The following is a 21,788-nucleotide window of genomic DNA, read 5'->3' on the forward strand; positions in this document are numbered from 1 at the left end:
GAACTTGATTTTAGCAAATGGCCACAATATAAAAAAAGACTGAAAAATGTAAGGGGGTCTGGATACTTTCCGTACCCACAGAATATCATCAAGAAATGAGCATAAGCACGTTATCTTTCTGAGAGGCAGGAAATATACAGTGCTACTGTATAGCACAACAAAACACAACAATTTCTCCTTTAATTCACAGAAGGATGGAACAATTTTTTTTATTTAACATAATAAATAAAGGGCTTATCTTAAATCAAATTTAGATTTCCTCAGCAGCTGGGGAGACTTGATTTTATTTCGGTGTATTTATTGTGAAAGGGAAGGACGTCCTCTAGTGGCCGTCACACAGTGTTACGCCCTCAAAATTATTTAGCATCATGAAATGATTTAAATACCAAAAGTCTTGTTACAACCTTGTTTTAATAGACATTTGTACAACCAAGAATGTAAAAAAAAAAAAATGCTAAAATGAAGACTGACCCACATCATTTGTTCACAATTTTTTAAAAAAGAAAACAAAAAACTGAAGTCTTATTTCCTTGTTCACAAACCTTTTTTTTCTGTATGATCTGAACAAAAAGCACAAAAATGAAACGTCGAAAGGCAAATACATTTCTTGGCAAATATAAATATAGTGGTCTGAACAAGGTTTTGTCTGTCTTTTATTTTTTATTTTTTCTCTCTCCAAACGTCTGCTTCGGAAGAGTCTTTAGGTAACAGCAGGACACGGACCACTGCCAAATTCAGATTTACACGTAGAAAACCAGGATTCCTGTTTTTATGTTTTTGTTTCATTTATTATTTCAATGTGCTCTGAAAGTTAAATATGTACATTCTGTTTCTGCCAGTAGTCTCTGGGGGTGGTGGAGCTCTACTGGTAGGAGTAGTCTGAATAATAGTCCTGTCCTCCACCCCCTCCTCCCCTGCCTGGAGGGTAGCCCCATAATCTTATCTGACCACGGTGTGGTCGGGATCTCATAGGCATGTGCGGTACGCCCCTTCCTCTGAAACCCCCGTGCATTACACCGTCCATCGGTTCGGGCGGGGGTCCCCTTGGTCCATACCCGCCACCGGCCATGCCATGCCGCCCGGCCATGGCAGGCCCACCCCGACAGGGCATGCCCAGTGCGGTTCCAGGGATGGGCAGGAGGCCTCGGTGCATGCCGCCACCCCGAGCGGGCCCGGGGCCAGGGTGCCCGGCGGGCTGGCACTCGGAGGGATTGTTGACGGGAGTCCTGCTGCCCTGGCTGTTAGGCGTTGAGCTGCCAGGCGTGCTGATCTTCTCAGCCATAACCCCCGTCCCTCCGTGAAGGTACATACTGGGCAGAGTGGGCGCAGCAGTCGTGGCTCCACCCGAGGCCCCTCCCATATAACTGTTGGGCGTGGCGCACGCACTGTTCCCAACACTACCTGCCCAGAGTCCGTCCGGTGGACCCACCATCGCTTCTGCACCGTCCGTCCGTGCAGACTCCTGACCGCCAAGTCCCGGCACGGCGCTCACATCGGCTGCATAGCTTTGCTGTGGTCCTACCTCACCCCCCCAACCGAAGGGCACTCCGAGGGAGGCTGGGGCAGCAGCGGGGTCAGGGTAGGTGACAGTCTTGAGAGAACCAGGTTCCATGGCTTTGCTCTGTACCTCATGAGAGGCAGAATGGCAGAGTGGATTAGCCGTGGCGACCAAAGGCGAGCTCAACGCCCCTCCCCCAGGGTCGGGTAAGCACTGGGGTCTGGGCCCGGGGACCAGATGAGGGACCGGAACAGTGGTCACCCCCTGAGAAGACCCCACCTCCTCAGAACCGGAGGACTGGTTGTGGTGGGCGGCTGGGGCCTGCTGAGGGAACCCTTGCAGTGAACTGTGGTTAGAGGGGGAATGAGAAGGTACCGAATAGCCCGGAGAGCCAGAGTACGGGCTCCACTGCACAGACCCAGGGCACAGGTAGCTTTGATGGGGGTTCACCCCGAAACTCGAGGCCAGGTCTTTATTTGAAGTGTTGCCCTGGGTAGAACCTGGGAATGGAGGGATGGTGGACTGCAGCGAGTCGAATTCCAAGCTCTTGTTAGCGTAGGACATTGGGCTGTTCTGCGAGGAGAGGCTGGTGACGTGGGGGTCAGGAAGAGGGGGCCGGAACTCCTCCAATTTAGGGGGAGGAGGCTGAAGCGAATCCACACGATCTTCTCCCGTTTGGCCTGAGGTGTCAACAAGCAGGGCCTCGTCCTCAGAATCCAGAGACATATCCTCTTCTTCCACACATTTATCATTCTCTGCTGAAGGTGAGAGAATGAGAGAGATAAAGAACTTAAGCATGTTTCATTCCATGGTTTTTCTGATTCCTCAGGCTAGTTGAAGTTGGAATGCTGGGAACTCTTTTTAAAACCATCCCTCATCTAGCGACTGAGCTGTGAATATCCTGTACAAAAAAGGTTGATTTCAGGGTTTGGTACGGCCCTAGCCTGATGGACAGGTAACAGTACCAAAATCAATAATAAAAAAAAATTATAATAATAGATTTCAAACAAACCCTCCCATATGTCACAGCCAACACTTTATATTGGGTGCGATATAAACAAAGCAGGTGTACACAAAGCACTGTCTCCAGACAGAATCGGAGTGCTGAGCGTCACCCGTGGTACTTGGCCGAGCTTTTAAATCCCATTTACCTGCAGACGGAGCAGTTGGCAGCTTGTCCCTACTGCTTATGCCGATCAGGCTGGAGAAGCTGTTCATGATGTCATCGATACTTGCAATCACAATCCCATGCCTGGAGAACTGTGGAAACGTGTCGGGTCTCCTTTCTGATGAGAGAGAGAGAGCACAGACACCAGAGGAAATGGTGACTCCGTAGGAAACTACAGCCAGCCTGAGGCTACAACAGTGGGTGTGGCCTGACTTGGAAGGACAGGGATCCCACCGCATATCTGTGTCAAACTTCACAAACAATGAATACCTACACAAGAATTGACACTGCCCTCTTGCAAAAAAAGTGTTGTAGACTGTTTACAAAATGACCAGTTGGAAAAAATTGGAATTGATTGGCACATGCAGGCTTAAAACTGTGTATTTAAGAGAACATATTTTGAAAATGAATTGACCTGTTGGGGTCTGGTGCTTATCCCATTCAGACGCTCATCTCTCTGCTTTTCTCACAGGGACTGTTTCATCCTGTTCTACAGGCTGATCATTCTGAAATGATCCAGCTATTATTGGACAGGCTGGGTGGTAGTAGCCTAGTGGGTAACACACATGCCTATGAACCAGAAGACCCAGGTTCAAATCCCACCTACTACCATTGTGTCCCTGAGCAAGACACTAAACCCAAAGTTGCTCCAGGGGGGGACTGTCCCTGTAACTACTGATTGTAAGTCTCTCTGGAAAAGGGCGTCTGAAAAATGATGTAAATGTATGAATACTTATTACAGCTTTATTGACAGTTGAAAGTTAAATCGAAGTTAAACTATCGCAGAGAGCTCACCAGTAAGGAGGATGATGTGGCGCTGATGTGTATGGTGAGCCTGTAGTTTCACCAGACAGTCCAGGTCAGGGGCGTGCCGTGAAGGTGCATCACACTCATGGTACGGAAGGAACTCGACCAAATGCTTTTTCTGATACGCTGTTAGCAGGGTCAACAAGCTCATGGCGTCACTGTTTATTCTAGGCGTCAGGGGGAAAAAAGGAAAAAAATAAGTAATTATGTATTTTTAAAGCACAGAATAAATGGGCAATGCAAACAGCTATCAGCTGCCCATTGTCCTAGAGCTAAAACCTCAAGCAGAGCTCAGGAGTCTTACATATTTTTACAAAAGAATTCCCATGGGTTTTCAACTACTCTAAGGCACATTTGAAAGAAAAGAAAATAGAAAAAATCACAAAAAGTTAAATTTACCTAAATATTGTTAAACTAAATTTATGACAACCATGAAAAGAGTACCTTAAATTATTATTATTTTTTTTATCAAGAAAAATTACAAAACCATAAAAGGGCAATTACGTAAAGCCAGCGAAGATACTATAGACTTGTGCTAGTTTTAAACATAGTAGTTTTAAACATAGTAGTTTTAAACGTAGAAAAACATTCCTCACGCAGTCATACATGAACTATGTATTTCATTATACATTCATGTGTCAATCAAATTTCAATGAGCTTTCCATAACTTTATATGTTCATTTCAGATTCCAAAACTTTTCAATGCCTGAAAAATTCTCTTTTCAAATTCCAGAACTTTTCCAGGTTTTTAATGACTGCAAGAACACAGAGATTCACAATGGATAGTGAATAGTGGGGCAGTGGTGGCCTAGCGGTTAAGGAAGAGGACCCGTAATCAGAAGGTTGCCGTTTCGAATCCCGAGCTGCCAAGGTGCCACTGAGGTGCCACTGAGCAAAGCACCGTCCCCACACACTGCTCCCCGGGCGCTTGTCATGGCTGTCCACTGCTCACTCAGGGTGATGGGTTAAATGCAGAGGACAAATTTCACTGTGTATCACATGTGACAATCACTTCACTTATAAAAAAGAAAGGATAGCATCACTACTTAATGTAGAGTAATAAGAATGATAATGCTGGTCTGTCAGCTAGCATTATATTGAAAGTTTCGGCTGGGTTTGAAGGTCTTTGGTTTCAAATTCAAATTGTATTTGTCACATACACAGTCATACTGAGCCTTGGTGTAACATTTTGACATTCATTAGTGCAACAGACATGGTTTTTGTAAACTGTAATCAACTACGTGACATATTAGTGAATAAAACTGCTCTACAAATCGACATTTACTTTACAAATTCCTTTAATAGATCTACTTACCGGCTGAGTTCTTTGAGTTTCTTCTGCGTTTTGCAGTGAACCTTCCACTGCCATGTAGAGCTCTGCTCTTCTAACAGTGTCAAAAACTTCTGTAACTTTTCTGTACATGCATACAAAAAAAAAAACATTAAAAACTATAACCTTTTTTATTCAAATATGTTATGTATATGTAATTATTCACACATTTGACAATAAGAATGCATAAATCTCTCCCAGAACCAGAATTATTAACAGTATTAAAACATTGACGTGTTAGGCCAATTTAACCAGTTTACACGTGCTAATTTATGCCTTACATGCACATTATTTATCCCACCATTAATAAAGCAAACACAAGGTTTGGACATTAACTTTACCATACCTAACTATACCTAAAGCACTACGCTAGATTTATGCACTCAATATTAACCACAGTTAGCAAGGCTGTAAGCAATAAGCCCACAGTAAAAATGTTTCTAGTTTAAAATCTGTTTTCCAGTTCTTCACAGTAGTGTACTTCTGTTTGGCTCACCGAGTGTCATGGAGTCCGGGCTGAGTATGTGCTCATCAGACACGATAAGGCCTCCGGATACAAACAGCTCATTATAGGTGCGGTTCTTCACATCATCCAGACTGTCCACTCCAGCAAAACTCACAGACGGCAACTTCTTCAGTGTCACTAGGGCTGGAATCTAGTGAAAGGTGGGTTATTGTTAATTCAAGATCTGATCATGTGACCAGAGCATGTCCACCACCAGGTGCCTCTGGCAGCGTACCTTGTGCACATGCGCTGCTATGTACTCGTTCTGAATGATGACCAAAAACTTGTCCATGCTGTTGCTGTTCTCCAGGAAACTCTGGGGATTGCACTCGGTGTTGCCAAGGCTCTTGAGATAGCCCTGCAGCAAAGGAAAAATACACGACCGATGTCAAAACATATTAGGTCAGCATTTTTCTAATGTATATATGATATTTTAATGTCAATAGGTGGACACACACAGTGCTGGCACCTAATGTTTTGGCACCTAAGAAATGCTGCAAGCAATTTTGCTGCTGAAATGTAACAATAACATATTTTTGAAGTGATTGTGTGAGGGAAAAACATACATTTTAACAGGGATGAACAGCAGTTATAAAACTGGACAATAAAGCAGATAAATAAAATTGAGAGGTTTGTTCTGACCTTGATCTCAGCACACAGCTCACTCTCCACTTCATCATGAATGTAGAACTTCAGCGTGTTCTTCTGCACCATCTCCACCAGACTCAAGAAAATGTCCGGCTTGATCTGGCCAATTATGCTATTCGCCACGCTAGAAGTGGGGATGGGTGGAGCCGTTTCGGAGGGAGGAGCCGACACTGGGTGACTGCTTCCTGCCTGCGATGGTGATTGTTCTGCAGTACTTGTGGCGCCTGGTTCCTCGCTTGCAGGTTTTTCGCTCTTTTTACCCGCTTCTCTGACAGGGCCCTGATGAGGCTTGCTCAGAGCTGGAGGCTCTTTTTTAGGCATGGTGGCCTGGACTTTGGCTTGTTGGGCAGAAGAGCTGTCAGGAAGAGACACAGGTGCAGGTGGACAAGTTGGTGCAGGGCTAGGCGATGGTACAACTGAAGGGGTAGGGATGGCAGAAACAGGGCCAGGTAAAGTGCTCGGGACAGAAACTGGGGCAGGAGGCATCCTATGGCATTCTCTGACGATCCCTGGAGGGCCGATCACGTGACTCATCCTCTCACGAAGAGTGTTGACATAACCTTGTACAGGGTGCGGGGAAATGTACTGTGATATGTAAGGAGAGAAGCCAGCATTGCGGTTCAGCTTGCTGTTTTCCAACTTGTGCAAAGGAGGCTGGGAAATGTAGTAGATGTGCTGACTCTCCATCACTTGTTGAATGTCAACGCAGAGGTGCTGGAACTCTTCGCGGACGACAGTGTCCACCAGTGCGCCCATCGAGTGATCGTCACTCTTATGCATTGTATCTGGGACAGATGAAGGAGCTTTTTCTGGAGAAAACACATAGAAAACGTAATTGCATTAACAATATCTTAAGATAGTTCTGTCCCCCCCCCCCCACTGTAATTATGTCAGTGCAGCCATACCGGTTTTGACGCATGGAGGGGCAAGACTCCATGTACTGAGAACAGGCCCATCTGCAGACCGGGATGGTTGCGTCTCACCACTGGAGCCAGGGCTATAGACCTCCATGCTGTCCATGCTACAGGCCATCTGGTCCTACACACGCAAACACAAAATTAAACTTTACTGCCACCAGGGACGCATGTGACCGTGCAGTGCCGGTCCCAAACCTGGGTAAATGGGAGTTCTCTCAAAAGGACTGGTTGTTGAATGAAACGTTAATATTATCATTCTTTTAAATCCAAGGTTGAGCCCAAACTTTGGGGACAGCCTAGCGAGTGAGGAAGACTCATAACCAGAAGTTTGTGGGTTCAAATACCCGAGCCGCCAAGGTGCCACACTGAGCTATGTACCCCACACACTGCTCTCTGGGCGCCTTTCACGGCTTCTCTTTCACTTTAGTGTGGAAGGCCCCTGATCGTGATTCACATGCTCTGGACCAGCACCCACCTCCAGGTAGTCTTGCGTTGCTTGCAGCTCCTCTGCCACCTTTTTCCTGAGGTCAATGTCAGACGCGTCCCTGTCCGGCTCAGAACTCAGCGTTTCCGGCATCTGATCGGCCAGATCTGTGGCTCTTTTGGCCACGGCTCTGTTCAGGGTGGCCATCAGCAGCTTCAGTAGCCGGTGCGTCTCTGAGACTGACGAGGTCGGGCCCATCCTCTCACGCAGGTCTGTGTCGCAGATGCCTATGCTGTCCATCACCGCCGACAGCGACAAGGACTGGCCCTCATCTGCCATGTCCTCTGCACCTGAATCAAAACAGAGTATATTGTATATTATATTATATAAATAAAATATATAACTGAACACTTTTTACAGTCAATGGATCACAAGAATATATTTAATAAATTCCTGCACCAGCCATTCATTACAGATCCTTTATAGCATCTCTGCTGATTGAACATGAAGCGTCACGTTGTTCTAGTAGAAGAGTCAAGTTAAGGAAAACCGGCATCCTGCCCTTCCAACATGACCGTTTATAGAACGGGTCTCTCTAAAGACAGCTGTTCCTCATAACAAAATGATATGCCAGCAGCCAAGCAGACCCCCGCCAGATCACATTTCAAGGAACAAGAATAAACACGAGGAGGTTCTGCTGCCCAGTGCAGCAATTAAACAAACGCAGTATTCTGTTCCAGCGCCACGGTAGGCTGAAACCGACTGAAGAGATCAACAGTGTCCAATCAGACGTTCTTGTGTTTAGTATTTGTGCACATTCCCTGTGAGTAGTTATGCAAGGAGACCTGAAAGTCCCAGCAGGTCAAGATTACAACACTCGAACTCTGAAGCATCCAGGTAATAAACTCTTGTCCTTTACAGTGAGTGAGTATTGACCTCAGATTGCACAACATAACGTGATGCTGGGCAGAGACACGTGAAACTTTTTGGGGCAGAAATCCAATGCTTATTAATAGCATTGGCACTGGTGAGCAAGAGCCAAAATCTCATTGAGTGTATTATTGTCCCATCAGGCAAACAGTACAGAAGAATAAGACACTGTTTAAACTGTTGTTAAGAATGAATACACATCTACTATTAAAAAAGAAAAGAAAAAGAAAAAGTTGTCAATATTTTGTCCCCGCCCCCAGATCTTTACCTCGGCCTGGATCCCCATTGATGAGCAGCTCGGTCCTTAGGGACTTGCTAACTGATGCCATTTCATCATCTACCAGCTTCCGCTTGAGCCCAGATGTGTCCCAGCCCTCATTCACCCGCCCATCATGCCCAGCCTCTGCCAGCCCATCCTTCACTAGAGCCTTCTTGTGCAGCTGGATGAGTCTCAACAGCTTCTCCATCTTGTCCTTGTCGTATTCGCCCCCCTGGCTGGGGCGAGCCCTCTGTCCCCCTCCATTGGACTGCTGGACCTGGGGCGCGCTGCCAGACGGTTGCCGGTCCGAGCCTCCCCAGTCCGACATGGGGCTGTATTCTTCAGCCCCGGCAGGGGAGGGAGCTTGCCCCCCCTCCACCATACTCTGGACCCGGGATCCGGGTAGCTGGTACGAGCTGGAACCGTAAATGTAGGAGCGCAGCAGGTCCATGTTGGGTTTCACCCTAGGGCTGGTGCTGATATTCCCGCGGTCGTCCAAGTTCTGCCGGTACTCGGCGAGGTGAGACAAGTTGCCTGAGGTGCGCTCACGGCGGTTCAAGTAGTCCATGGCCTGGTGCTCCACCCCAGAGACCACGTCCTTGGGGGGGTTGGAGCGCAGCTTGAGCAGCGCGTGGTGCAGCGCGGGGAGAAAGGGGTCCAAGTAGCAGGGGACAGGTGACGTGGGTTCCGATTGAGACAGGCATTCTTTCTCCACAGAGCACTTTGAGGCTGTTTGTGCACAGAAAACGCACGATAAATTAGACAAAAAAAAAAAACTAAACAATAGTGAAAGAATAAAATGCTTTCAGCACTTACAACATCTGGTCACCAGCCTGGGCTCCTGGAAGATGAACAGCGCCTGAACGCCCCTCTCCAATCTCCCTCTCCTTTCTGGAGATTCAGAGGACCGAAAGAGAAACGGAGACGTGTCACATGCATGTGCAGACCAAGCTCAAAGACAGATGTGGAGGTGGACTTATTACCTTTAGACGTGTGCATCTGGCTGGAGGACAGCAGGAAGAGAAATCCTTTATCCATTAAAGGCTTCACCAGCACCTTCACAAGAGAAATGCAGTGAAGCTCCATATTGCAGAAATAACTGAATCTGTGGTAATTGCTGTGACTGTGACACTGAATCAGTCGTCTGACATAGGACCTTATGCAAGAAGAACTCATATTAATGTGTTAATATTCTTTTCATTGTTAACATTAGGCACAATCTACAGCCAATAAACCACAAATGTCATTTGCGACCATATTACAATAAAATAATGAACTATTTTATCATTGATGCAAAACGCAAGTTAACGTTGAGACATATTTTTCCTCCAATGTTGACCAGTCCATATTTCATTACCAAAGATGCAAAGGGTGCGAATCCCTGAGATCCTTACCATTCTGTCTCTTTCCAGCTTTTGAATAAGTCCACTCAGGCAGTTCCCAGTCTTGCTCTTACTGACCACCTCAAACAGGCTGCAGTACATCCCACACTTCAACACTGAAGTGCAAATTCCAACATAATTACTCACTCATCAACCTCTACGTGACATAAAAAAAATGTAAAAAAGATATCAATTTGCTCACCCTCTCTGCCGCTGCTGTATGTATCCCAGGAGAACAGAACGGACGGGATCTTCCTTTTCACCTGATCCAACTGCATTGCCAAGTTGATGTCCAGCTTTTCAGGCCTGAGACAAGAAGCGTGTACTAAGAACCTGTCCACTAAGCACTGTGTTCTCTCATATACGAAAGTGGTCACTTACAATCTAAATGGGAGAAAAGGGAGTGTGGAGGACCTCACGCTGATCTGAAAAAGCTCCTCCCCTTTATTTAACAGCATCCCACTCCACACAGTGTACCTGCGTCTCACTACCAAACACACAGGGTCGTGGATGTGAAAGCAGAAGAGACAACAAAGGTATGTTCGCTAGAAGGGAATAAGACACTGGGACCTACCTCTTTTCGCTTCAAGCGTAGGGCAGCTGAGCCTAAAATAAAACCAAAAGTTTGGAGTTTGCAGACTTAAAGGCTTTGAACCATGTCACATTATTTAGTAGTTCTCAACTTTTGTGTGCCGCCTAGAAGTCTGTCTTACCTATTGGCCACAGGTCCTGATTCTTTGCCTTTGTACTGAAAGGACAGCACTGCATATGGACATACATGCCGGGGTCGCGACCTCAGCTCCTCGAACGCAAATTCATAGAAAAATTGCTGTGGAGGAAGGAAAGAAAGAAAGAAATGAATTGCTGACTACAACATTACCTTGTGTTGTTTGGAGAGCATATGGGTCCATTTGGTTGGTTTTAGAAAGATCCGTGCAGCAGTGCCGACCTGAGTGTGTTCGAACGCCCTGTAGGACAGCAGCGACGTCACCTTGCTGGCATTTTTCGACACGTGGCAATCGAACTTCGGCGTGGGGTCCAGGGTGTTTTTGGGGGTGTGCTCGTGAATGCTCTTCACTCTGCCCTGCATAACCAAAACGGCATCTCAATAAATCTGCCGAGGTGTGGTGCGGATCAGGCGAACCCGAAAATGGAAACGCAAAATCACTTGCCTTCATCATTCTGAACACCACGATGTCTCCAGTTGCACCCACTTCGAAGGGATTCATTTGCAACAGGTCAGAGTACTTCGCTAAGTAAACCCCTTTATTGAAGCAGAAAAAAAACAAAACAGGTTAAGGAAAATTTATTCCAAATAACGACGGCAGCTCGCAGATGGGACCCCCTGACTGACCTTTACTCGGGTTTCCCAGCATGCTGATCCGTGCATGACCCACGGCGAGGCCTTTTTCACAGATGGAGCGGACCTGCAGAGAGAGCCACAGCCCTGCGGTGGTCAGTATTGGTACGGTGCGTACGACACCTTACCCACATCACCCACAAAAACCCAAACTTATTTCGTACGTCATCGTTACTTTTGCGTTCTGAACAGCGGTGGCCACTTTCCCTTCAAAAGCCGCCCGTTCTTACCTTGTCCTTTTCAGGCAGAAGAAAAGCGTAGGTTTCTGCGAGCTCGGCGTCAGTTCGGCCGGCCTGTTTCAGTTCCCTTTTCTTCTCAACAAACTGCGACAAAACATCGAAAGAGAATTCCGCAATCAATCCAAAAAATGCGTAACGCGCGACTGCGCACAGGTGTGGGTTTTTTTTTTCGGTTTTTCGTCAAGCTTACTTCCTTCTCGAGCAGCTCGCTGTGAATGAGGTGGGCTTTGGTGTATGTAAACGCTCCTCGTGAAGAAGCTTCCAGGTAGAGGGACGAGACGAGCTTCACCAGGTCCTCAAACTCGCGGGATTCTGGGGGCAAGGGCTGGAACAGTCCTGCAGATCACATGGCGTTATAGCGAGAATTCCGGAGGACGGCAACAACACACGTAGTAGAATTAAAACCGACAGACGTGAAATTCAATGGTTAAGGTAGCTAAGGCAGCTGGCTGGTGTTCAATATCTATAAAAAGTTGAATTTTCAAACATCACACTTCGAAAGCAGAATTTATCATCTTTACTTGATAAGGAAAACTATATTTCAGGAATACAGACAGCAGTACTCTACGGAGAAAAAAAACGAATGAACTCTGAGCTCAGACGAGCCTCATGCTGATCCTTTCACTTGGGCGAAAACACGGCGTCAAGTGACCCCTACGCCACAAGGCCTACCGGACGAACATCTTCAGGGAAGCGGCGTCACAAGATACGTCTCGAATCCTTCGCGCGGGCGGAAACCGAAACCGTAAGAAAAAGTTTACATCAAAGCCAGGCCGGTCCGGTGAACATTCCTCCGAAGGCATCACGCGCCCCGCCTCGTACCTGTTGCAGGTTAACCGAGCCTGCTCATTACCATGGCAACCTGACTAAACACCGGGGTGCCTTCCCCTGATGCCACCCCGGGGCCTGCAGGAATAATAGAGCTCGTGTCGGGTGGGGTGGCGACCTGGCCTGCCCGGGTGGGGTGTTCAGAGTCAGGCCTGGCAGGCCCGGGTCACACGGTGGGCCACGCTGCACCCGACGAAGTAGGAGTGGCGAGGCACCCCACGCACTGGTCTGACTCGCTTTAGTCCACGCCGCGAGCCCCGAGTGGCAGGACTTTTAAGGAGGAGGGGGGTCGGGGTGACGGGGGGGGGTCCCCGCAAATCCGCGTCGCCGGCGCTCTCCGCCTGGAGCCCCGCCACGGTAAAACTAAGAGCTGCACCCCGGGGTGACGGACGGGAGAAACGGAACGCGGAGCCGCCGACGCGGCGTGTAAGAGGACACAACCTTTCCGCTCCTTCAGCTTCCGGGGAATCTGGAAATTCCTCCTCGGCAGCTCGTCGCCGATTTTCTGGGTCGCGGGGGAAGACCTGCCGCTGCCTCTCGCGTCCGCCACACCGCCTTTCCGGCGCTCGGAAGCATCCTGCTCAGACATTTGCTCGTCTTCACATCCAGCCTGTTCGCCATTTTGCTTGGATGTGGCCGAAGCAGTGGCCGACAACAACTGGTGCTTGGAGTTACAGCTCTCCGCGGAGAGGCCGTCCGACCTGCGGCTCTCCTTCTCCTTCTTCCGGTCCGGGTTAGCATTGCAGGCCATTTTCCGGACGCCGCCGAGCTCTTCTGGGAGCGCAGAACCTGGTAACGGCGCCGCTTTGCTGAGAGCCTCTCCTCGTCAACCAGCCTCCGCCATTATGCCTCTGACATAAACCCCCTCCACCACTGCAGAGCCCTGGCGTCACTCTGTTTACACCGACGGCGGCGGACGCCCCCTGCAGGCGACGGGCGCGCATTGCACACGCCCGGCGGCCAGAGGAGGGAGGGATGGGCAGATGATGGGCTTATTCTTTTTCTTTCTTTCTTTTTCTTTTTTTTTTTTATATACGTGTGAATACGACTCCCAGAAATGTAAACAAGTTTTAATGAAACACAGAAATTCGTGGAAAATCACTCTTGTCCAGGGTTGGGTTGAATAATCACAATGCACAAAGAAAAAAATTATGTAATGAAATCTTTTAGGGTACATTTTCTTAAATGCATGTCTAAACCATTATTTATTTATTGATGGCGCTGACTGTCATCCATATATGCATTTCAGTGTTTTATACATTTATTTGCTTTATGTTACAGCAGATGTCATCTATTCTCTTATTTCATAATACAGAGTAACTGTATTCTAAACAATGTGACATGGACTGAATACAAATACATCATTTTTATATTCTGAATACATCAGATGAGTTGCCATTTGCCTTCTAAATGACTTGTCCACGTCAAGCTCTGTATTTTACGAGTCATTCCAGTGAATGTCAAATAAAAGGTACAATTCACAAATCACATCAGTCATATCGAACCCCAAAGTATGTTATAGCTGCTAATGAAATGTTTACATTTTCAAACACCGAATTGCGTCACCTGCAATAAACTTCTGTTCATTTGGACTGGTTCAAATAAGGCTGGTGTTAAGAAGAATCAGGATGATTCAGGATGATCAGGCATCATGCAGCCCCTGCTGTATAAATCGTGTTCTCTGTAGTGAAGGTAGTTTTTCAGGCTGTTGGGTAGAGGCAGGTAGCTTATAAAAACAGGAGCCCTCAGGCGGAGGCGGCACAGGCGTTCTCGTATCTTCAGGCGACATAGATGCTTAAGGCTGCGCACATTTGCTGTGAAGAGGGGTGTACATTCAAATTAATTATAATTTATCTTGGTTTAAGCTTTAAACAGTAAATTAATACACGCTAGTAGTCCCATAGTGCCGATACTTGCCTTGAATCCTGCAGATTTCTGACCACTGCTTCTGATTGACCAAGACTCCTTTCAGTTTGGAGCAGAAGTTCACATGATCGACATAATCCAGCATAATGCGCACCACCTGTCCTGAAATATGCTGCAGCCATGACACGGTGATAACCTCACAGAACTGCAGAGGGAGAGAGGGTGGCAGTGAGAGGGACATCAAAAGGAGCTTAATGGCAGAGATTTCCGTTTCCGGCGTGACATCTCACCACCATGTTTTTTATGACTGAAGTGGACCATCCTTCATAGTCGACCGGTACATGTGGCCCGTCACCATAGGGACAGTCGAAACATCGCTGCACGTCGTAGCCATGGTTGAGCAGCATACGCAGCATCACCTCGTCCTTCAGAGCGTACTGCAGGGCCGACGGGAAGTGGGTGGTGTTGATGCGTGAGTAGTAGTTGACGTTGGCGCCACTGCGCAGAAGCGTGTTGATGAGCTCGTAGTTCCCCAGCCGCAGCGCCACCTGCAAGCAGTTCACCGGGTCCTGGTTGGGCATGGCCCCAGCGTCCAGCAGCAGTCTGGCCGATTGGACGTCGCTGTTGGACACAGCGAAGAACAGCGCCGACCTCCGTCCGTCATCGTAGTTCTGGCGTACCCTTGGGTGGAGCATGAAGTTGGGGTCATGGCCAGCGTTCAGGAGGACATCCAGGCATTGTGGGTGACCACCGGCTGCTGCTGAGTGCAGGGGGCTCATGCCACTCTTCTTGATGTCCTCTTCCTTGGTGACTGGAATCAGCTGCTCCAAGGCTCTGTGAAGGCAAAGGCAGAGAAGACCCAACCATCCTCATGACGACTGCTAATTAGTACCTATAATTTCAGTATAATTATTCCGGAAAGCAACCCAGACACTTCGGAACCACACTGAGCGGCACTTACAAGAGATGCCCCCGGTAAGCCACCCTGTGAATGGGCAGGTGGCCACTGTGCAGAGGTGCGTTGGCATCGGCTCCATGTTCAAGCAACAGGGCGATGATGTCAGGGTTGCCAGATGCTGCGGCTTCGAATAGAACGGATCCTGTCTCTGTGGAGTCAGACCTGACACTCGCTCCTGAGGGAGGCAGCCATAAAAAAAAAAGAGCATCGGTCCATAAAAAAACACATGCAATTATACTGAGCATTGATTTAGTCACCCGTGAGGAAGTGGTGACCTGTTCGTACCTGATCTTGCGTTAAACCTGAATTAAAATATGACACAAATGAAGAACAAATAGACATGAATCGCACACACCTCTTTGGAGAAGGATTTCAACAATGTTCAAGTGTCCAGATTGCGCGGCAAGTCCTAGAGGAGTGTGACCGCTAATGTCACAGACATTTGGGTCAGCGCCAGACTGCAGGAGAAGATACACAAAGTTCTCCAGGCCGAGGAGAGAGGCCTCGTGGAGAGCAGCCCTCTGAAGGCTTCCTCGTTGGTCCACGTTGGCATTGAAGCGAAGAAGGAGTGAAGCCAAGTCATACTGGTCATTCTTTATAGCTGCTCAGAAAGGTATGAGACAAAACGTCAGTATCCGTTTTCAAATGCATTTTCAGAGCTAATGGCCACTCCTTGTCAACAAAAATCACACACACCAGCTACCAGTGGGGAATCCTCGTGTTCATTCCGGGTGTCAGGGCTGCAGCCATTCTGTAGCAGGAATGTAGCGTTCAACCGGAGGCCGTGAACTACGGCAAGGAAGAGCGGGGTCTCGCCATTTGGAGTGCAGTGCTGTCCGGCCCCCTGGAAAGAGGCTAATTAAAGAGGCGTATTTCGATAAACCCCAAATTTGCCTCTAGCATATTATATAAGGCGGTATGAACAGAATACTTTGACAGCACCTGAGAAGACGATTTCTAGTATTTTCTTTTTCTCCTGAATGGCAGCTTCATGCAGAGGAATCCAGCCCCTGCTGTCTGTCTGAGACAAAAGCTCCCGGTGCACAACTAATCTTTGGAGGGTTACCTCATCACCTGGTCCACAGAAAAAGAAAAAAGTAACTTGTTCATTTGAAATGCAGTGTGACAAAGTTGTAAAAACAACTCACCTGTTCTGATAGCTGTGAAAATCTCATCTATGTCAATGTCCTCTGGAACTCTGAGGCAGAAAGCAATAGGGTCAGTAGGGGCAGGGTCTGATTTAGCCAGAAGAAGTGAACACATACTGGAGGGCTGAGCCATGGAGCTTGGTGTTCTTCAGCAGACTCTGTTCAATCATGTACTGTGTGGCCTCGTCCTCCTCCCATTCATCATCTGAGCCCTCAAACTCGGCCTCCATGCTCCCTTTGTTTGAACAGAACAAACTCAGTTGTGACGTAGAAAGACTGAGCAGTGTGTTGCTGGAGTGGTTCAAGAAGTGGCAATTTGGCAACATGGAAGAGAATAACTTCCATGCTTCTCTGTTCCAGAACCCAGGGAAGTGATGGCCTAGCAGTTAAGGAAGCGGCCCCGTAATCAGAAGGTTGCCGGTTTGAATCCCGAATCCAAGGTGCCACTGAGGTGTCACTGAGCAAAGGACCGTCCCCACACACTGCTCTTCGGGTGCCTGTCATGGCTGCCCACTGCTCACCAAGATTGATGGTTAAAAACAGACGACACATTTTGTTGTGTCACCGTGTGCTGTGCTGCAGTGTTTCACAATCACTTCACGTTCATTCTGATAATTAAAACAACTACTGAATAAAGCCAATTTTAGGTATATGCTTCAAGTATTCACAAGATTCACATGTGAGTAAGCATGCATGACACCAAGATATGAGTTTTGCACATGAAGGGCAGAAATTATTCAGGCTGAGTTTGATTTCTGCCCTTAATATGCTTTTCTGAACTCAAGGTACACAGACGATTGATCCTTAGCATGTTAGCATGTCAGGATGTCATTGAACGTGCAACATGCCATTTTAGCCAGTTGCCAAAGAAGAATCCAAAACTGCACTGGGTTTATCACGAAGATTCTTTTTGGACCATGCACATGTTTTTCAGCGTTACCTTTCTAGTCAACACGCCAAACACAGACAGTGCCAGGCCTGTGTAGCTTCGCCGTCTTGTTGGGTCTCTCAGAATACACCTATTTATATGCTGAACCTTCTATAAATACTCGAACACACGACCCGCTCCACCAACCAACACCTGGCTTTGACCCACCAAGTGACGTCTGACTCTGCCAGTCAATCCAGAAACAACCACAGACAAGAAGCAAGTAAGCAACTAGCAATTGCCTGCAATGTGGTAAGTAAGTAATCAATGTGGAAATTAAGTAATCTTAATTTCCATTAAATATCAAGGTGTGTCAGTTAATTATGCAATATGTAAATTGGGCAAGTCCATTCTTTGTTCTTTGAAGAGACAAAAAAAAAGAAGTCAGATGATGGATTCAAAACTTGAACATTTAATCGAGGGTTCATTCACACATTGAACAAGTGTTTAGATGTATACCATTAAAATACAATCTGACAACAATCTGACCTGTTCTTCACTACCAACCACCTCCAAGAACAGTCCAGAAACCATCTTCAGGGGACAATACCTCCAACGCAGGAAAGGGTCATCCTTAGCTCCTGCTATATGGCCAGTTGCACACAATGTCATCCATTGCTTATGATATATCACACATACCTTTTATTGCTTATGGGAAACTATAGCAACTTAAAAAGTCAGTATTCTGCATTCACTTTCGATTGAAAATGCAAAATTCTTCTTTTGTCATATACGTGTTTTTTTACCTTCCTGAATTTGGGTATTAATAAACAATGACAAGCAAATACAGTAAAATGCTTGCAAGTGAGGTGGATGTTATAAAAGTTGCAGTCCTGCAGTTTGCCTTGCATAATTATATACGTCTATAACTATAATTAATGCAGATGGTTTTGTATTTCATTGAATGTTCATATTTTGTATTCTAAATTACAATTTGCCATAAAAATTAATATGACTGACCAAAGGAAAATCCACTTCTGCAATATTATGCACACATCAACTTCCTCATTTTACAAATACATACAAACTGTACGTTACCAAGCCTCGAAGTGATGCAAAGTCAAGCAGATGAAGGAAGAACCTCTTGGCACAGTTTTGCATAACTTCCATCAGGCTGATAACCTGAATGAATGATGCTCTCTCCAGGACTGCAGGCACTTGCGCAAAGGACAAATAAAACTGCATGAAAACAAAAGACAAATTAGCAAGTATCTACAATGATGTTTTATGCATATCATATGGAACTTTCTGGATTTGACAGCACCTGAGAAGATGATCTCCAGTATATTATTTTTCTCCTGAATGGCAGCTTCATGCATAGGAATCCAGCCCCTGCTGTCTGTCTGAAACAAAAGCTCACGGTGCTCAACTAATCTTTGGAGGGTCACATCATCACCTGGTCCAGAGAAAAAGAAAAATGAAACTTGTTCATTTGCCATGCAGTGTGACAAAGTTGTAAAAACAACTCACCTGTTCTGATAGCTGTGAAAATCTATGTCAATGTCCTCTGGAACTCAGGCAGAGGCAGAAAGCAATAGGGTCAGTAGGGGCAGGGTCTGTGTGAACACATACTGGAGGGCTGAGCCATGGAGCTTGGTGTTCTTCAGCAGACTCTGTTCAATCATGTACTTTATATATATATAGCTGGAGAACAATAGGTTTTAATAGATTTTAGTAAAAAACAACAAATGACCATTTAGGGAATTACCACAAAATATCCATTTATACTGGCTGTATGTAATTGTTGTAGTGCAAAAGGTAGAAGACAAGCACCAGATAGTATACAAAAGGCTTTTATGCAAAGTTTATTTCTCATGGCAATGCAATAGGTCTACGAAATGCATGTCTCAAATATGATATGCACAGCATTAAAAGGTTAATCGTGAATTTCAATCACACCATTGCAGTTGTATAAAATGAAGCACGTGGCTAAGGAGTCTCCTTTTTCTTCAGGCATGGTGCTGTGTTAGAATGAGACCTTTTCAGTAAGATTTTAGTAAGGCTCATGAAACTTCATCTATCCGGGAGAACTGAAAGTGTTATTAATGGAAGTGTTTAGGAACAACAGCAACGAAGCACAAGACCAAATAAGTCACAGAGCATTTCACTGGCCAGGGTGAACCAATTACTGGTGCCAAGCAGTGGCTGGAATGGTCTAAAGCACACAGCTCCTGGACAGTGGAGCAGTAGAAATATTTTCTCTGGAGAGACAAGTCGTGTTTCTATGTTTGGTAGTCAGATGGGTGAGTCTGCATTTGGAAGATGCTGGGAGAATGTAACCTGCCTGACTGCATTGTGCCAGCCATTAAATGTGGTGCAGCAGGGATAATGGTGTTGGGTGAGGCCCATTATTCATGCTTTAGAATTCCAGTACATTTTGGACAACATCGCACTTCTGACTTTTGTGGACAAATCTTGAGAAAGCCCCTTTCCTAGTCCATGACTGTGTCCCTTGCAGTTCAATAGGCAAGGTCCATAAAGACTTGACTGGATGTGTCTGGTGTGGAACATGAGAACCTGCCCTGCGTCTGGTGTCCCAGTAGGGCCTGGCATTTAGAAAGTATTCACAGCGCATCCATTTTTCCATGTTTTGTTCTGTTACAGCCTTATTCTAAAATGGCTTATATTATTTTGTTTCCATCAGAATTCTACACACAACACCGATAATGACAGAATTAAAAATTTTTACTTGAGATTTTGTCAAATGTATTAAAAATAAAAAAACTGAGAAATGACATGTAGGTAAGTATTCACAGCTTTTGCTCAATACTTTGTTGATGCACATTTGGCATGAAATTACACCTTACAAGTGAGGTGGATGTTATAAAAGTTGCAGTCCTGCAGTTTGCCTTGCATAATTATATACATCTCTAACTAAAATGGATGCAGATGGTTTTGTATTTCATTGAATGTTCATATTTTGTGCATATTCTAAATTACAATTTGCCATAAAAATTCATATGACTGACCAAAGGAAAGACTTCCGCAAGTCTGGGCTCTGGCTGGGCCCCTCAAGGACATTCACAGAGTTGTCCTGAAGCCATTCCTTCGATGTCTTGGCTGTGTGCTAAGGGTCGTTGTCCTGCTGAAAGATGCTGAAAGAGTTCAAGGGTGCTCTGGAGCAGGTTTTCATCCAGGATGTCTCTGTGCATTGTTGCAGTCATCTTTCCATCTATACTGAACTCTCCCAGTTCCTGCCACCACCATGCTTCACTGTAGGGATGGTATTGGCCTGGTGATGAGGAGTGCTGAGTTTTCTTCAAACATGATGCCTGGCATTCACACCAAAGTGATCGAGCCTTGTCTAATCGAACCAGAGAATTTTGTCTTTTGTCTACCATATAGGCCTGATTGGTGGATTGCTGCAGAGATGGTTGTCCGTCCACAGAGGACTCTGGATAGGACTCCCAATTGCTAAGTTTAGGTGACTGGCCAGCTCTAGGTAGAGTCCTGGTGGTTTTGAACTTCTTCCACTTTTGGATGACGGTGGCCACTGTGCTCATTGGGACCTTCAAAGCAGCAGAAATGTTTCTGTAACCTTCCCCAGATTTGTTCCTAAAAACAATCATGTCTCAGAGGTCTACAGACAATTCCTTTGACTTCATGCTTGGTTTACTTACCTGGCAGGGGAGATACCATGATCACCCAGAGCGAGGCTCAGCCATTGCACTCCGGCTGTGCTGACCCCTGTGAATTCCCCAAATGTGGGAATCTCAACTGCATAATTTAGTGAGGGACTGTATTCACTCTCGGTTTCGCTCTGCTGGTTCGCTCTGCCGGTTCGAATGCTGATCCACCAAGTTGCCACTGAGCAAAGCACCGTCCCCACACACTGCTCCCCGGGCGCCTGTCATGGCCCACTGCTCACCAAGGGTGATGGTTAAAAGCAGAGGACACATTTCGTTGTGTCACCGTGTGCTGTGCTGCAGTGTTTCACAATGACAATCACTTCACTTTAACTTGTGCTCTGACATGAACTGTCAACTGTGGGTCTTTATATAGACAGGTCTGTGCATTTTGTAAAAAAGACCATGTGGTGTGAGAGAGAACAGAGTGTGTAGAAAAACTCTTTCTCCCTCCACACAAAAGCACTGTATTCAACCACTCCAATTTGATGTTACCTGGCAGAAAGAGGCATGGCACAATAGAGGTTAAAAATGAACAGTTTCTAATTTATTAACACCGGTAAATAATTATTGTAGTTACATGTGAATATTGAATGTAAAAAGGTACCAAGGTTACAGAGAAAATAAAAATAAGGAGAAAGAGTAAAGAGGGAGAGAGAGAGAGAGAGAGAGAGGGAGAGAAAAAGCCATGAGAAAAATGGGAGAAGAGAAAAAGACTCAGAAGCCTTCCGGCTTCCAATGGAAAACCCCCTGAACAAGAAAGCTCAGTCCCTTTTTCCACATGTGAGCAGACCTTTATTCCCCTGGCCTACAGGAAGTTGTCACTGGCCTAAGGAAGTTGTCACTGACCAATCAGAACCTGTTGTTTCTGATGTCACGCCCCGGCCTCCCATTTGTGGAAGACAAAGAGAGTGGGCGGTCCTGACGGCTGACACTTCATACGTTGCCGTCAGACAAAAGGCATGTA

The 21,788-nt window shown here is 46.3% G+C and overlaps 2 protein-coding genes and 1 pseudogene across 3 annotated transcripts; 1 reads left to right on the forward strand and 2 right to left on the reverse strand.

Annotated features, from left to right (window-relative positions):
• Positions 1-183: 183 nt before the first annotated feature.
• On the reverse strand, positions 184-13,178 carry LOC114798640 (protein TASOR-like). Its single transcript, XM_028994507.1, has 23 exons — positions 12,737-13,178; positions 11,658-11,803; positions 11,459-11,551; positions 11,223-11,295; positions 11,041-11,132; positions 10,818-10,952; positions 10,582-10,697; positions 10,443-10,474; positions 10,250-10,355; positions 10,071-10,174; positions 9,881-9,984; positions 9,470-9,542; positions 9,303-9,377; positions 8,496-9,215; positions 7,349-7,647; positions 6,862-6,994; positions 5,951-6,765; positions 5,544-5,666; positions 5,300-5,459; positions 4,789-4,888; positions 3,462-3,640; positions 2,650-2,784; positions 184-2,256 (listed from the first exon to the last, which is right to left on the reverse strand). The coding sequence occupies exons 1-23, from the start codon at positions 13,044-13,046 to the stop codon at positions 863-865; spliced, it is 5,517 nt and encodes a 1,838-aa protein (XP_028850340.1). The 5' UTR covers positions 13,047-13,178; the 3' UTR covers positions 184-862.
• Positions 13,179-13,490: 312 nt separating this feature from the next.
• LOC114797792 (dynein heavy chain 12, axonemal-like) lies at positions 13,491-17,308 on the reverse strand. Of its 2 annotated transcripts, XM_028992884.1 has the most exons (10): positions 17,208-17,308; positions 16,385-16,502; positions 16,268-16,317; positions 16,062-16,193; positions 15,816-15,974; positions 15,475-15,720; positions 15,123-15,294; positions 14,452-14,995; positions 14,213-14,366; positions 13,491-14,109 (listed from the first exon to the last, which is right to left on the reverse strand). In XM_028992884.1, exons 2-10 carry the CDS (start codon positions 16,495-16,497, stop codon positions 13,919-13,921), a joined length of 1,761 nt encoding a protein of 586 aa, XP_028848717.1. In that variant the 5' UTR covers positions 16,498-16,502; positions 17,208-17,308; the 3' UTR covers positions 13,491-13,918. The 2 variants fall into 2 exon arrangements, with proteins under 2 accessions (XP_028848717.1, XP_028848718.1); XM_028992885.1 differs by lacking the exon at positions 17,208-17,308 and having other exon boundaries at positions 16,268-16,354; positions 16,398-16,497.
• A 3,499-nt stretch (positions 17,309-20,807) lies between these two features.
• On the forward strand, positions 20,808-20,947 carry LOC114798950 (uncharacterized; annotated as a pseudogene).
• The last annotated feature ends 841 nt before the right edge of the window (positions 20,948-21,788 follow it).

The sequence above is a fragment of the Denticeps clupeoides genome, chromosome 10, assembly GCF_900700375.1.
Source record: "Denticeps clupeoides chromosome 10, fDenClu1.1, whole genome shotgun sequence".
Classification (NCBI taxonomy): Eukaryota; Metazoa; Chordata; class Actinopteri; order Clupeiformes; family Denticipitidae; genus Denticeps; species Denticeps clupeoides.

Bases quoted from the DNA above. Each gene is read 5' to 3' on its own strand.
- LOC114798640 (XM_028994507.1), bottom strand. From the start codon at position 13,046: ATGGCCTGCAATGCTAACCCGGACCGGAAGAAGGAGAAGGAGAGCCGC. The intron at 9,985-10,070 runs GTGAGCAAATTG...TTTGCACTTCAG, and splicing joins ATACAGCAGCGGCAGAGAGG to TGTTGAAGTGTGGGATGTAC. The intron at 3,641-4,788 runs GTAAGTAGATCT...CCTGACGCCTAG, and splicing joins AAACTCAAAGAACTCAGCCG to AATAAACAGTGACGCCATGA.
- LOC114797792 (XM_028992885.1), bottom strand. From the start codon at position 16,497: ATGGAGGCCGAGTTTGAGGGCTCAGATGATGAATGGGAGGAGGACGAG. The intron at 15,975-16,061 runs GTGCTGTCAAAG...CTCTTTAATTAG, and splicing joins ACTAGAAATCGTCTTCTCAG to CCTCTTTCCAGGGGGCCGGA. The intron at 14,996-15,122 runs GTAAGTGCCGCT...TTGCCTTCACAG, and splicing joins GCTTACCGGGGGCATCTCTT to AGCCTTGGAGCAGCTGATTC.